Below are 16,030 nucleotides of genomic sequence, written 5' to 3' on the forward strand. Positions count from 1 at the left end.
ACAACACACTTTTTTATAAAGAAAATTTGTTTGGTTTCTTACAAGTATCTACCATCTAAGCCTCTCCAAAATTGATTCACATGGGAAGTAAATAATGTGTGCCACCAAGAGATTCTTATAGTAATGGATGCAATCCTATCATTTTGGCCTCTTAATTATCCGAAGGACCAATGAACACATGCTCGCCACCACTAACAAATTCTTGTAGTAAATAGATGTAATCCGATCATTTTGGCCTCTTAATTTTCTCAAGGACCAATGAATACATGGGTTTTGCTATGCAAATAGGACCTAATTATCAAACTTCCTAATTGAAAAATGTTGTTTAACATTGTTCGTAAGGACTTATGATTGCAATGACTTAGTTGTACCTATTGTTTAGAGCAATTTGAGTTATTCAAAGTTAAAGAAACCCCACTAAAGATTGCATGCCTACAAGCAAACAAAAGTTCTCTACGGTAAAGTGGCCAATAAAGCGATGCCCTCCAAAAATAAAATGCATCCCACCCCAAGTAACATTTTTGCATAAAAGATGGAGTTATTTCAGCCACTTCATGTTATGAAACAAGTTTTCTAAATATGAAACATAAGCTTAATGTGAGTCAAAACAGTTGAGCCATGTAAGTCCTTTTATTTTCGGATTTTGTGAACCTTAAACAATGTATCCTTGACTCCTTAAGTCAGCTGTTGGCCTCTCATTGTCACTCTTTTCTAAACTCTCCATTTATAACTAGGTCTACTTGATACATATAAAAAAAACCAACTTCTAGTATTCTAACCTTCTTTATTGTACTCGACTTCTATTATTCTGACCTGTGATCGTTGGAGTGTTTCATCCAGCTATTGTAACCTTCAAGTATTTTGCACGCGGAGAGAGAGAGAGAAAATTTTTTCTTACGAAAAAAAAAAGAGAGAAAGAGACGTATATCTTTAAACCAATACTAAAAGGGGAAGGTCAGGTGCTGATTGCTTCTCTCATGGCCACGAGTATCCGCCATGCTTAGAATATAGGGTATCCATACTTGGTTGTTGAAAGGGCCACATGGTATTAGCTTTAGCGTTGTTTACAAAAGGCTCACAGTCGCCCGATGCAGCACAGACATTCCCCAAGGATATAGGGCCAGCTGCTGTAGATTTTTCGATTCTCCTCTTCAGCATCTGGTATGTATTGGCTAGTACATAAGGGCCCAAACGAAGAAACAAGTGCATGATCCAACTTTGAAGAAGAAAAATAAATCCTTATATAATATAAAGAGCAGCTCGAATAGGAGAAGATGGTCCGCATAGAGGGCTCTGATGTGCTTGTCCTCTTTTGCCATGGGGAGACATCCTTTAGGCTTGTCCACTCTTCCAAGGCTTCAGAATTGGAATAACAATCACACATACCACAAGCAGTAGAATTATGATAGCTATTATCACCCAATAACGTTTGTTTTTCTGCAACCTCTTTGCTTTCTGTAGCAATGTGCCTCCTGATTCCACGTGTTCAGTTGCTTTTGTTACCTGAAAAGAAGCTATGGACTTCATCAGCAGAACTGATCCCACACAGTACAGAAAACGGATCAAAGATTTGTATATGCCATCGTACCTGATCTTCAATATTATTAAGCATTTCACCTTGTGACTCCACAAGCACTGCCATGTCTAGAAAAATCTGGTAAAAACAGGAGTCATAATTCCACGTAAGACGAGGCCCAAGCATTGTATTGCTTTTGCAAAGAAACCATGTTGCTCATCTCAGGTGTCCACGAATAATACTGGGTATCAGTTACTAACAGAAAAGAAGAGACATATCCAAACCATGTATCTCATTGCAAATTGAATTCATCGATACTGGTAATAAATAACGTCTGCCTAGTGTTGAATGAGGAGCCAGCACTGTCTCTCTCATCTGCATCTGTTTCCACGGTTGATGCGGATGAGAACCAATTGAGAGAGAGAGAGAGAGATGATCAATAAGGGGGTTTGAAAAAAAAAAAAATTGCTCTAAAGAGGGTTGTAGGCAATGCCCTTTTCGGTGAAAAAACATTTCAAAACCTTCCATTGATCATGTCCTCTCTCTCTCTCTCTCTCCCCGCCAGAATGGCTGTTTGCTCTGCCCTCGTATTCTTATGTTCTTTGTAGACCTTTGTAGGGCTTATTTTCTACTTCATATTATGCCCGAGGATTTTTCGAAGTTTCGATTAACAAAAATCACTTTCTTAGAAAGAAAAGAAGGCGATGCTCTACCCAGTACACCAACAGGTCTGAGAAGTATATAGTATGCATTATATACGTTAGAAGCCACATCTAGGCTCCATGCGTTGTCCAATTTTCTCTACTGGGTGATACTGCAGGAGTTAGAATCAAGCAAATTTTTATGAAGTTTTACTGACAGTTGCTTTCTGGACAAAAATGCCAAAAAGCTATGAGAACCAACGCTTTGATTAATACTCCAGGATCAAATTATAATAAATAAAGCATGATGTTCAACCTATTCTCTGCGCTTGCACAAGCGTGAATACCCATGCCCGTCTTGCAGCACTCACTTCTGATACATTGTTCAATCTAAGGTGGTTTTCATGAAGTTTGTTGTTGTTGATTGTGGTTGCCCTGAGGCAGTGCTTGATGCCTGAGTATGGTATTGGTTGGCAGAGAGAAGCCATAATTTCACATTTAAAAGATACAAGCAGCTCTCCTCTGTTTGATGGAGCAGGTTGGCAGCACTAAAATCTCGTGATGAATTTCAACTTTAGGATTTGATTCTCATGGGTACACAAGTCATCAGCACCATATGACTGAGACCACACATACACTTACAGCCACTAGGAATCGCATTCAATGGTTCCTTGTCGAACAGTTATAGATTACACACCTTGTGTAGCTCCAGTAGTTTCTGCTCAAGATCCTTCACTTCCTCATGTCGCTCTTGAATTTCTGCTAATGTATCCATAATCTGGACATTTCATTTTGAGTGGAGAATCAAAAGGAGGTTAAAATATCTAAATAATGTTTTTGGAGTGGAGAATCAAAAGGAGGTCAAAATATCTAAATAATGTTGAAAATTGTTATGGTGCTTACACATCACAAACTTCCCAAATAAGTGCGTGCCTGCAGTAAACATGCTGTTCAAAATGTTAGCTCTAACCTGCCCTCTACCTTGAGCTTCAATAGCCTTCCGAAATATTTTGTCACTTTCTCCTGTTTGTATAAGAGTTTCCACCAGCTGGAGCATTACATTGGATGTCAGATAAGCTTGCTGGGCCAATACATATCCTCTATAGTATAATTAAACAATGCCTTAGTTCAATTCACGGCATGAAAAATCAAAGTTCTGACTCTCGGGTTCAAAGGTAAAGAACCTTATCATCTGGCTTTTCTCCTGTGACTGTATTTGGATTGACACAACCAAAGACAGCAGAAGCCAAATCATTAAAGAATAAATGTTTTCCTTAAAGCAAAACTCACGCTATGTAGTACATTACAACTTATGTCAGATACAGATGTGCGAGTGCACTTACGCAAACATATAAATATAGATCCATTTTGCACTCATTTCTTACACCTATTTGATTGTTACAAAACGTGATATGATTTTGTGCATATTTGTGCCTTTTCATGTCTTTATACTGCAGACAAGGGAGACCTTCATATATGAGCTAAGAATAATGAACTAGAAATAAGACCTGCAAACAGCTTTCGTTTTACTGATTCTTTATATTCGTTGTCGAATTGCTGCTCTAAGAGCTGTGTAAACAGATCATCAATGTTAAGCCAGTATTAAAAGCTGACGGCTATTAAATCACATATGAATAACCTATGCAACAAAAGCCATAAGGTAGTGTCTATTTCCAGAAGCAGAAAATAAGAATCACAACATGCTCATCATCGAATACTCTTCAAGTACTTTAGTTTACACAGAGCTTCCACTCCGTTTTGCTGCCTGTGCCCGTGGTTATTTTATTCCCTGTGCCCCTTTAATCTTTTCCATTCCCTTCCTACCACCAGCGATTCAACAGTTCTCCCTTCTACCTCCTTTAGTGCTTCTCTTCTCCCCTGTGTGGCTACACCGTAACATCTTCACTTCTGATTGTCTTATATTATGTATTTTTGTTCTACATTATTGTATATGCTGTTCTCTAAACAAATATGTAAAGTCTAACAACAATCCAAAGGCATGAGTCTTAAAACTAGGCCGTTGAGGTGCTGTCTGCTCCTGGGAATTACAAGGCTGCCTCAGTTCTTTCAGAAACTACTACCACTAAACAACCACGAAGTACTTTTAAAAGTCTCTTCACCTAAACAAGTCTATACTCAACTTTACCATCCTTTTGCTGTGAGATTGATCCTTGAATTTTCATATTTCAGTCTCATACAGAAAGACATTTCCATTTTGGAAAATTGTGCAGCTTTTACTACTACACCAAGGAAAATGTGTAAGTTCTATCACAAATTGCCAAACATATTGCTGCCAATGAATAGATAGTTCAAACCTGGAATCGTGATATCAGTCCTTTCAGATTTATCTTCAAATTTCTGCATTGCCCAGGCAACTTTTTTGAGACAAATTATCATGCACCCCTAAAAAATATTTCAGACAGACGTGCAAAAGAAGTGACAGTATCAAACACTGTATATGCACCTAAAAATGGGAAACAAAAAACTGAAAGATGTCCTACACAGTCATTCCCATTCTTGAACGATCCACACCTGTGCCTGCTTTACACCCTGGCTTCTTTCTATTGGAAAGATTCTGCAAAGTGAAACAAGAAAAAGGATCGAATTATATGCTTTTGTGAATCAACCTTCTTATTAAATAGCTATTCACAAGCCTTGCATAAAATACATGCAAAGATATAAGGGGCAAGTATTAGGTACTGTATTTACATCTTGATCCAATTTCTCTATTTGCCGTTTAATTATTCCCGTTATTGTAACAATTTCATCTACACGTGACTCCAACTTCTCTTTGTGTGCTGCATCAGATGAAGCATCCATGAAATTAGTATTTACGTGATCCTGACAAAAGGATGTCTCAATTAAGTACTAGTCAAATTTTCACCACAATTGGAGAGAATCAGGAGAATCTAAATGTGAATCATATAAAGATCTGACAATAGAACATCATTAAAGCAATAGCATAGAAATCATATTTAGAAAACGTGATCTGCAAGTTTCAGCAGTTCTAAATGCTAATTCAAAAATCCAGTCAGCAACTAAACTTCATCAATTGAAAATACAGACATTATATTCAACTCAGCCAGGTTAAACTCTGCACAAGACTATGAGGTTCCTTGAGGCTATGTATAAATATACAGGAGTTGCTATAAATAGTGATTACGTACATCAGATACACTCATTACTAAAAGCCTCACCTCACTTACTTAGGCAGGCTCAGTATGCACAAATGGACGACAAAAAGCACATCATAAAATCAAAGGAGTTGCAGAATATCAACCATTTGTGAAAACTAAGGGTAAGGAATGCTACATTGCCACATGTGTAACATAGATGAAGACTCCCATGCATAGACAAGGCACAAAACAAGAGAGAGATGTGAAAGAACAAATAAAACAGAAAAGGTCATGCACAGACCAGCACGAGTGACATCATCTGCTATAAATAAGGGCAGTTATAAAGCCCACTTTAGACGTGACATCACTTAATTTGAAAAGCAACATACACCTAGAAAGTAAATATATTTTGTAGGATGGTACTCCAAGGTTATTTTACCTGGATAACAAGGTTCCCCTTACAACTGCAAATATGTTTTGATTCTGCTACTTTCAATCTTTACATGCATGATACCAGGGGACCATGCAGCAATGAGGTTAGCAAACAGGACTAAAAGACATCATGCATGGGGAAAAGAAGATGGCTGTGCAGATTGACTGTCGTGCATTCCAATGCAATGTCCTTCCTAAAAGATAAAAGTCTCACTCCATGACTGCTCCATCCTGTTTATGTGGCCTTTCACGGTTGGAGGATTAAAAATGCAACTGTTGTAGCCACATATCCAAGGTGACTGAGTGATAGAGGCTCAAAAAGCATATCAAAATCTCATGGGTCAAGCAAAGTTGTTTCACTCGATGAGTGAAAATGCAAGTCTGATTGGAGGCTCAAAAACCATGCCAGAATCTCATGGGCTGAACAGGGTTGCTTCAGATTATATATGAACCAAAAATACACAATTGAAGTAAAACAAAGACCTGGCTCAGGTGTTTATCCAAACCCACAATGATAACCTATTGAGAGACTTATCATGGTCATTAAAGGCAGTAGGGCATGGAATAGGCTTGCTGACAGCAAACTCCCACAAGTCACAGTAGTTGAGGATGGCCTCAGCCTTCAGTTCCCATAAGAAATAGAGTTTCCGATCCTCTAGGATGTTTAGAACAAAAACATGAATGGATGGCACCTGAACAGAAAGCCTAGGAAACTCTCCCTAATAATGGGAAGTGGGTCACGGGAGGATGAGGTGGAAGATTTTTCATCGAATAAAACCATAGCTGAGCTGGAAAATGGATATCTCCAAGGATGGATGATGCCAAAATAGGTGGCTGTCCACCCAACCATATAAATCATGCTGCTCTTGCAGTGACTGTCCACACAAAATGCAAATTTGGGTGGCTCCTCCACAGCCAAAAATGCAGATGTCTGGCAGCTCCAGATGCTGAATGCAACCACCTTGCTGACAGTGACCTACAAAACTCCATAGAAAAAATACAAATTGGCGCAACTTGATCCGGGCTGAAACAAAGATTTACAGGTCTGTCTACATGGCTGAAAACTAATCCAACTGGTGGAAACTGAATAAAATTCTGGTGACAGCACCAAATATGCAGCAATGGCAGAGAAAAATGCATAATTAAGAAAACTTCGAGCACAAGTCCTAGCAACCATACCATGGCAGAATATACATGGAAGCGTGATGCAATAAAATGCCATGACTTAAGGATGGTAATTGCCAGTAAAGACAATGAGCTCATCAGCATAAGCAAGCTGCAATGGAGATGCCTAAAGAATAATCCAGCATGAGGTACAATGCAAATGGTGCTAACAACTGAAGACCGGAAGGATGGCTACCTGAAAATGAAATGTAGTGTAACTGTACATGCCCAATCATAAGATTAAAGTGCAGAGTTCCTAATGTCTCTAACTCTTTGCAGGGCTCACAAGCAGGAGGTAAGCAAACTGCTCCTCTAGGATATACCGATCTCTTGCATTGGCCTCTTATCTTAAGGTTTAGTTCCACCAATTGGAAAACGTAATGTCTGCTGAGCTGTTAACCATATCCTCTTTAAGTCAAAGTCTATGGATCTACCGTATAGATTTTACTTGGAATATCAACTAAAGAATAAACTGCTGTGAGCTCCATTTCTGAGGGTGACACGTGATTAGTCTAGGTACAAATGAAAAGAAAACAAATACAAACCTTTCATGGAGGCTGTGTCTGTAACACGTTTGGACTGCTCATTTTCCATCTACACACGTATGACAGAAGATTATCAAAATGGCTTGCATTGAGATCTATCAAGTGAATCATGCTATTTGATACACAACCGCACCTGACAATTGAGTGGAGCAGAACCAGACCTGCAGCAGTCCTAGAAGAGATTGTAACTTATTCAGGTCATCTTTGATGTGCTGCACCTGAGAAACACGTCTCTCTATTTCAGAAGGCATAAACCAGATACACTGATAGTTAAAGTACTGCTTAACTCTACTGTTACATAAGTGCAAAAAGCCATCAAGTCATACTCATATCTTAAATGCTTTGTATTGTGCCTAACCTCTTGAAAAAAATCCAGCAGTCCTCCATCTGTAAGGCTAGGGCTAGGAACAACAGGAGGTCCTGCTTCAATATCTCTCTCGCCATCCTCGGTTATAATGATATTTTCATCTCCAGGCTCAAGATCTCCCTATTAAAGCCTCACGTTAATTAGATTAGATGGCTGAAGAATAATGTTCGCATACCACTCTACAGAGAGAACCTTCGGAAGAGATATATATAGTCAAACAAATGTAATGCACAGAAATCAAACTAATACAAATATTTTTTGTGCGCCAGCAAGATAACTTTGACCACTGTCCTCTCATTAGAATCGCAGAACGAGCTGGTTTGTGTAAGATGACAGACTCGTTTTGAGCATTTTGAATATCAAACACCTACTGTTGACAGAAGGCAAATACTTGCCAAAAATGGCAATGCCTTAGGAGTTTGACGCAAAAAAACAGCGTGCATGCATATACAAAGTCACACATTTCATTAGGTAAGAATTTTTTGCCTCGAGACAGATTACGCAATGCCTGAGCGTGAAGGCCCATGGATGTTACCATTTGGTACTAGGGTTGCTCAATCAAATACTGTACAAAAATGTGTATCTAAGATGTATGAAGACCTATCCATTCTAATCAAAGAGCACATTCTTCAGGCAGAGAGAAAGAAAAACCAGTTCCGGCACTTACCGCCTCAAGAAGGTCGTTCATGTTACGGGGGGGGGCAAGGCAAAGCCTGGCCGGCAGGGAGAGAGGCTGCACTGTGTCTCTCCCTTTCCCCTAGGTTTCCTTTTCCATGCTTCGGCAGATGTCTCAAGCGTTGCACTTCTCTTGATCGGTTGAAGGACACATTCCTCTCTCTCTCTCTCTCTCTCTCTCTCTCTGACTCTGGGCGTGGGTGTGTGTCTCTCTCTATCTATGTCACCTTTATCACGAAGGGTGACGGCACACAGCGAACTCGAACATGAATCGAATCGTTCTCGTAGCCCAAATTCCAATACATTGATGATGATGTCTCGATGACGCATGCGCCCAATGCCCGCCCATGGTTGACACCCCGTGCCCAAAACTACTAAAAATTAATTTGAAGGTTCGAAGGAGCTGGCCTTGACGAATGAGATAGTGTTCCCTCCGATGGAACTAAGGCCTGTTTCAAAACACGACAGGGAACTCCCTTGGAAAATGGGAGCTTTGTGTTTCACACACTCTGCACAACTTTTTCCACATATGATTGGCGAGTTGCTTTGTGCAATTGTTGTTTAAGAGTCACATAAAAGGTTCAAACCCCTGTGCGCTAAAAATAGGTGAAGAAAAGTTTTGGGTGTGTAGGTTAAACCGGTCAATTTTTGCATCTATGGATAGTGCAACAAGCTAAATGCCGACACCAAGGGAACTCCCTTGAAAAGCGGGAGCCTGTGTATTTACCCAGTCCAAACTTTTTCTAAATCCATTTCATTATTAAAATGTGATTGGCAAGTTGCTCTGTGCAAATGTTGTTTCACAGCCATGTTAGAGGTTCAAACCCCTATGCGCCAAAAATAGGTGAAGAAAAGTTTTGGGCATGCAAGTCAGGCTAGTCAATTTTTGCATCCACGAACATATTTTTAGAGAAACCTCTGTGTAACAAGTCAAGTACGTGCCCCTATATGAGAACCATGTCCGAACGATTGTGAAATCTCCCTAAGCTTCCTAGCTTGCTGCCCAATATGGCCCATGGACACACATCTCCTAGTTTCCAAATTGGGAAGGTGCAAAACAAGCATATGTCTCCACATGAGCAAAATCTCAACCTCCAATGTATAGGTATGCCCATCACCTTTGATTCATTAGGTGCTTCAATGATGGTAAATTGTGGACCTCTTCTCCCCCCCACCCCCCCCCCCCCCCCCCGCCCCTGCAAACCCAATAACATCAATGGGGATGCCCTTTGTGCAAGCTACTCCACAATCCTTTCCAACCCAATCTTCCAAAACCCAACATTTGAAGCATTGTGGAACATCGACATCCATGGAGGAGTACAAGAAGAAGGAAGAAGCAACCTTCCTCAAAAGATTAATTCATATTTGCACCTCTACCTCGCTCAAAGAAATGCAAGTTTATCCTACCAAAGAGGGGGCATTCAAGTCCCCACCCTCATGGATACTCCTAGAGCTTACAATAGCCATATTGAAGGAGGTTGAGGTACATAGCCAAAACTAGTGGGAAAATCAATTATGCCTCACAAGGAGGAACCATCCCCTAAGTTGGAACCACCCCCTTCAATGGCATCCCCCAATCATAACTGCCAATAAGGTCAACTCCACTACTAACACATTTTCCAAATGAAAGACTTACCTGCAATGTAAACACATTGTAGCCCTTGATTGGGAGGGAATGTTTCATTGAGATTCAATGTTTGGTAATCATGCACTTATTAGTTTGTGTCATGGCATGTGCATCCTAGTAGAACTATTTAGGACTTCAATGAGGGCAAACTAGGAAGTCTTAGGAGGTAGGATCATCAGCTCAATATCTTCCAAACAATTACTTCATGTTTTCATTAATTCAAAAGATCCTACCCTAAAAGTCCTTAGTCAAGGATAGTGGATGGTACGCAACTTGCCACTATCACTATTCAAATAGACCTAGTCCTTTCCCCCATGGCCCAAAACTAGCGAAGATTTCAATCCAAGTAGAGCTACCCCATTTGCTAATGTGGCTTCACCCATACCTCAAAACAAAACCTATATTGAGTGGGTACTAGGGCAATGCCATGTTAATGTTGTCAACCCACATTACCACCTACAAGTTTTGGTAGAGGTGGGCCTTTCAAAGGATCTCATAGATACTTTAATCATCACTAATCATCTAGGAAAACCATTAATATATAATGTTCTCCTTGATTCTCATTTCAAATGTCACAAACAAGGATACTACATAAAGGATTGCCCTCATATTTGTGGTTTTGAAATTGTCTATGCATGCAAAAGATCTAAAATGGTACTATTAGTAGCTTCTATTTGCCCATTTGTTTTAGGATGAAATGCAGATGAAAAATCAATCTTTGTTCCTAAATTAGCAAACAAACTAATCTAAAAATTATTGCAGAATCTAGAATCACGGTCAGAAATAACAACTTTTTGCAAATCATGATTAGTGAAAATAGTTTTCAAAAACAATTGAGTAGCTTGAGATGCAGTTAACGTTTTCTTGCATGGAATGAAATATGCTTGTTTGCTAAACCTATTGACAATAGTCCAAATCATATCATGATTAACTTTAGTGTTAAGCAAACTAGTGATAAAATCCATTGAGATATGTTCCCATGGTCGTTCTGGAATTGGTAAAGGCATAAATAAACCATATTGTTTACCATGGTGTTGTTTAACTCTTTGGTAAATTAAACATTCAGATACAAAGTTAGATACATCAGATTCCATGTGTGGCCAATAAAAATCTTCAATCAGTGTACACAAAGTAGAAATAATTCCTCTATGGCCTTGGTATGGGAGACAATGAATTTCATGCAAAACAAATTATCTAAATGGAACAGTTACACATAATCTTTTTTCATAGAACATAAATCCATCAGCGTAAGACAATGAATCAATTGGAATCTAGTTATTTGAAACTAATTTATTCCAATCGTCTTGAAAACTAGGGTCTTAGTCGTAGGTATCTTTCATATGGAGAAGAGAGTCAAAAGATATCACAGAGATATTATGAATAGTTGGTCTTCTACTTAAAGCATCGGTAACAACATTCTCTTTTCCGGGTTGATATTGTATGAGTGGATGAAAACTTTGAATAAAAGCAGCCCATTGAATGTGTCGGTCAAATGTTTGTGGTTGACTAAGGAGATGTTTAATGCTTTATTAGTCAATTTTGATCATGAATTCAGATCCCATTAAATAGTGTTTCCATTGACGTAAAGCTTGTACTACAACTAGCAATTCTTTATCATAAGTTAAATACTTAAGTTCAGAGGGTTTAAGTTTGTAGCTAGAGTAGGCTATGGGATGGGAATCTTCCATAAGGACTGCTCCTATTCGAGATCCACTAGCATCAGTGACTACTAGGAAAATTGCTCTATTGAAGTCAGGTAATTGCAATACAAGAGCATGAGTTAAAGTATGTTTCAGTAAATCAAAGGACTTTTGTTGATTGTCGGACCAATGATACACAATGCATTTCTTTAATAATTTGATCAAAAGTAATGCAAGCAATGAAAAATTTCTCACAAATTTTCTATAAAAGCTAGCAAGACCTAAGAAAGAACGTAATTCGTGCACATTTTATGTATTGGTCAATTCAAAATTGCTTCTATCTTTTTAGGGTCAACTTTAATACCTTCAGATGAAACAATATGTCCTAGGTATTCAATTTTTGTTGGGAAAATTTCACTCTTTTCAGGATTAGTATATAATTGATTCTCTTTCAATAATTTGAAAACCAAGGATAGATGTTCATAATGCTCATTCTCATTCTTACTGAAAACCAATATGTCATCAAAGAAAATAATGACACAATGCTGATGCTTCAAAATTATGTGATTCATCATACGACTGAATGTGGCTGGTGCATTAGTTAAACCAAAAGGCATAACACGGAATTCATGGTGTCCAAATTGCATTCTAAATGCAGTTTTGAAAATATCATATGTGTCCAATCGTACTTGGTGGTATCCAGATTTAAGATCCATCTTGCTAAATATTGCAGATCCTTGTAGTTTGTACATCTTATAGGTATTATTTTTCTTCTTCACTAATAGGACAGGTGCACCAAATGGAGAACTACTGGGTCTAATGAGTCCTCAGGTTAACAATTCTTCAACTTGGGCTTGAATTTCTTTTTGTTCAATTTGGTTATGTCTATATGGTGCTTTACATTGTGGTTGTGATCCAGGAATTAAGTTTATTTTGTGATCTTCGGGACGTATAGGTGGTAAGCCAAGTGGTAAGTTAGTAGCAAAATAATCTTGAAATTGTGAAAGAAATCGTGCGTGCGTAGGATGCATTTGATTTTCTTTAGCTTCAATTTCATTCACCCACATTAAGTAGGATTTGCTACCTTTTCGTAATGCACCTTTAGCTTGTGTATGACTAAGCAAAGGAAATTTATTGAAAGTGTGCATACCATGTAATGTGATTTGTTTCCCATTAGAATGAATCTTCATTGAATACGTGGAATAATCTATATCGGGATTATACTGATGACGCCAAGGCATTCCTAAGATAATGTCACTAGATTGTAAATGCACAACTAAGAAATTTCTATGTTCAACATAGTGACCAATTTTAATTTCTAAGTCATACACTTCTTGTGTTCCATTGTATCTACTACCTAAGAATGTAGCCTTAATGCGATAATGAGTAGAAATAGTATGTAAATTCAATTCTTTGATCAATTTTGCAGAAATAAAGTCGTGTGTGCTCCCATCATCATGTAAAACAGTCTTTTCTTTACTATGCACAAGACATTTCATCGTTAATAAAGAATGAGGATTTGGCATACCTGGTAAAGTATCTGAAGTAGTATTGATATTGTCATCGTCTTCTGTGAAATCTAGAATTTCTTCATGTTATTCATCTTCTATTGCTCCCAAATAGTTGATGTGAACAGTTGGCTTTTTGGATTGACAATTCACCGCTAGATGTCCAGGTTGATGACATTTGTAATAGACTATATGTTTGGCTTTAGACACATTATTGGTAATAGCTGGAAGTTTAGGAATGTTGGAATTTGGCTGGAAAGATGGCTTAGGATTTGGATTTATATTTGATGGTAAAGTAGGGGGTCGTGTCCATGATTTACGGAATGAAGATGGAAGGAAATGATTTTGATTGAATCTTCAAAAATTTGAATTGAATTGTTTTGAACCAAAGTTACCATTAGTTTGAAATTGTTGTGGTCGCTTCTCTCGTCCTCGAATTTTGTCTTTAGTGTCATGGGCCAAGGAAATTGCATCTTCAAGAGGTCGTTGGCTTGAACATGTTCACCTTGGCATAAAAATGTCCAAGTAAGCCAGACATAAACTTGCGTTTATGGGTTGCCTCAAGTACATCTTCAAGCATTCAAAGTTGCAATAAAGCATTTCAAAAATGCTCGGTATATTGTGAAATAGGCTCACAGTCCCTCTACAACAACGATCCCTCTATTGCAGAAGATCCCATTGTTTGATTGATTTTTTGTGGAATTAGGGTGGAAGGAAATTCTGCAAAAATTTCTTTTGGAAAGTCTCCCAAGTAGTAGGACAATCAATGCTTTTGCGGACAATAATCCATCATAGGGATGCTCTGTCCACTAGATGATTAGTGACACACTTAATTTTGTCTTTCTCAGCATATTGTTCTTCATGGAAATAATCATCAAATTGACTGATAAAAGCAAGTACAGTCTTTCCATTGCGTGACCCATTGAAAGTATGAAATTTGAAATTTCTTTTACTTATCTTTGTTTCTTTCTGAATAGATTGCGCTTCAAGTGTCGCATTGATCGTACGTCGTATTTGATCTTCAGATTGCAGTCCATCTTGATCAGCGGTAGATCGTGGCAGATTGGCCAATTGAGCTTGTAAAGTTTGACGTGCTCTTCGTTCCTCTTGAAGCTGCATCATAATCAAATCTAGTTTTTGCTCCGTCGTTGGTTCCAGTAGATCACCTTCGGCCATAAAATCTTCCATGGTTTGATCGGATATCCTACAAAATTCCAAAAGACCTCACATACTTGAAAACTTGTTTGTGGGATGAGCGTAGCTCAAAGTTGGGTTGACAAGGCTTATTTCTTCTTCTTCTTTTTTAAATGGCTTTTTGCAGTATTTCTTCTTTGCAGATGTTGAATTTGATATCACGACTTTCTTCCAAGTGAATACTTCATGCATGTAGTCCGCGTGTAGCAATCTTGTTTATTGAGATTGAACTCTGTCAGTCCACAGGTGTGAACAAGGGCTTGCAGGGAAGTTGAAAATCCATTTGAGACTAGCTGTGTATGAACAGCCACTATGGGAGAGGTTGAATCTTGATAGTTGGTAACCTTAGTAGCTTTAGGAAATAGTTAAGCTTTATTTAAAAAGCGTCGATGACTTTTGGAATTGCAAGGCTTTCTTTAAGCCTTTTCAAGCTTAATGAAGTTTTTAACTTATAAAAATTCTTCTCTCTGTCTGAGAACTCAGAAAAAAAAACGTGTTATTAAGAGAACTTTCCAGGTCCTCCGCCTATAGAGGCCGGTTCTTCGCGATCCAAGTACCTAGCAAGGGATTCTTCATTGCCAAGAACACGCTAGTATTGTATGAATTGCTGCGAGACTGACTGTAGAGCTCAATCGTTCCACACGAGATGGGAAGCGATTGGAAGCCCTCGATCTCAGCTTCACTCTAATTCCACTGGTGCATAGATCGAATGCTAAACTATGAAAATAATAAAATAACTCTACTTTTGCACAAAAAATAAGAGAGAAGACTTGCACGATATGAAGCAAAAGACTCATTGGGTGCAATCTCCCCCCATGCCTTGTGTGAGCGCTCTACAGAGTATGTATTTCATATATTATTCAACTCCAAGCTCAAAAAATAGCCCAATTTACAATTAGCATGCTTTAGCTTTTGTGTTAGCTTTTGTCCCACTAAAGAATTAAAGCGATTGGGCGCCCAAAGATTTGGGCTGTGTCCAAATACAATGTCCAATAACAAATATTTAAATCGTGCGATCATGTGCATACAAAATAATAAATAAATGAAAGAGCTTCAATAAGTAAGAGCGTCAAAATAAATATTGGCACCATGCCTAAGATGCGCGCCCATAAAAAATGATAATTTCTTTTAAATAACTTGAATACACGCTCTCACCTAATGCTTCCCAATGCCACCGCTGCCTGCTCTACACATCAACTGAAGCATTCACAATTGTTAGAAAATAATAAAATAAAATCGACAAAAGTAAATACCTAACAGTCTTCAGCTACAAAATAAATAAATTGGTTAGAACTCAATCCTAACCTTAGTTTATTATGATTGCGCACTCTAAACTCATAAACATCCATTAGTTTAAATTTGTATTTTGCAGAATCACCCGCTATGGAATTACCCACTTGCACATTAAATTAACAAGACGCCCAAAAAGGACAGGCATCCTCATCGACTTTTCGCACAAGGAATCCACCTTGTGTATGAGCCCCGGCAATAAATATAATTTTATGGAATCCACTGCAAAACCTCACGGAATCCACCATGGAATATGCCTCCTGGCATCATTGACTACATGTGCTTGCCTAATCTAAAACAACTAAGAATTGGTTT

At 38.4% G+C, this 16,030-nt stretch overlaps 1 protein-coding gene across 2 annotated transcripts; it reads right to left on the reverse strand.

Moving 5' to 3' along the window:
• Nucleotides 1-660: 660 nt before the first annotated feature.
• LOC148017927 (syntaxin-132-like) lies at nt 661-8,626 on the reverse strand. 2 transcript variants are annotated; one of them, XM_087661718.1, is made up of 14 exons: nt 8,449-8,626; nt 7,773-7,901; nt 7,576-7,632; nt 7,415-7,463; nt 4,867-4,955; nt 4,659-4,732; nt 4,473-4,515; nt 3,666-3,726; nt 3,342-3,367; nt 3,128-3,205; nt 2,855-2,935; nt 1,801-1,897; nt 1,589-1,654; nt 1,366-1,503 (listed from the first exon to the last, which is right to left on the reverse strand). In XM_087661718.1, the coding sequence occupies exons 1-13, from the start codon at nt 8,467-8,469 to the stop codon at nt 1,614-1,616; spliced, it is 846 nt and encodes a 281-aa protein (XP_087517844.1). In that variant the 5' UTR covers nt 8,470-8,626; the 3' UTR covers nt 1,366-1,503; nt 1,589-1,613. The 2 variants fall into 2 exon arrangements, with proteins under 2 accessions (XP_087517843.1, XP_087517844.1); XM_087661717.1 differs by lacking the exon at nt 1,801-1,897 and having other exon boundaries at nt 661-1,503.
• Between the last annotated feature and the right edge of the window lie 7,404 nt (nt 8,627-16,030).

The sequence above is a fragment of the Lygodium microphyllum genome, chromosome 21 (assembly GCF_053477565.2).
Source record: "Lygodium microphyllum isolate KBCC chromosome 21, Lygodium_microphyllum_v1.1.10, whole genome shotgun sequence".
In the NCBI taxonomy this organism is placed as follows: domain Eukaryota; kingdom Viridiplantae; phylum Streptophyta; class Polypodiopsida; order Schizaeales; family Lygodiaceae; genus Lygodium; species Lygodium microphyllum.

What these genes read in the sequence shown, in the direction of transcription:
- LOC148017927 (XM_087661717.1), bottom strand. Translation starts at nt 8,469, where the DNA reads ATGAACGACCTTCTTGAGGCG. An exon ending in TGAACGACCTTCTTGAGGCG is followed by an intron (nt 7,902 to 8,448) that starts GTAAGTGCCGGA and finishes AGGCTTTAATAG; the next exon opens with GGAGATCTTGAGCCTGGAGA. An exon ending in TAGAGAAATTGGATCAAGAT is followed by an intron (nt 4,733 to 4,866) that starts GTAAATACAGTA and finishes TTCACTTTGCAG; the next exon opens with AATCTTTCCAATAGAAAGAA.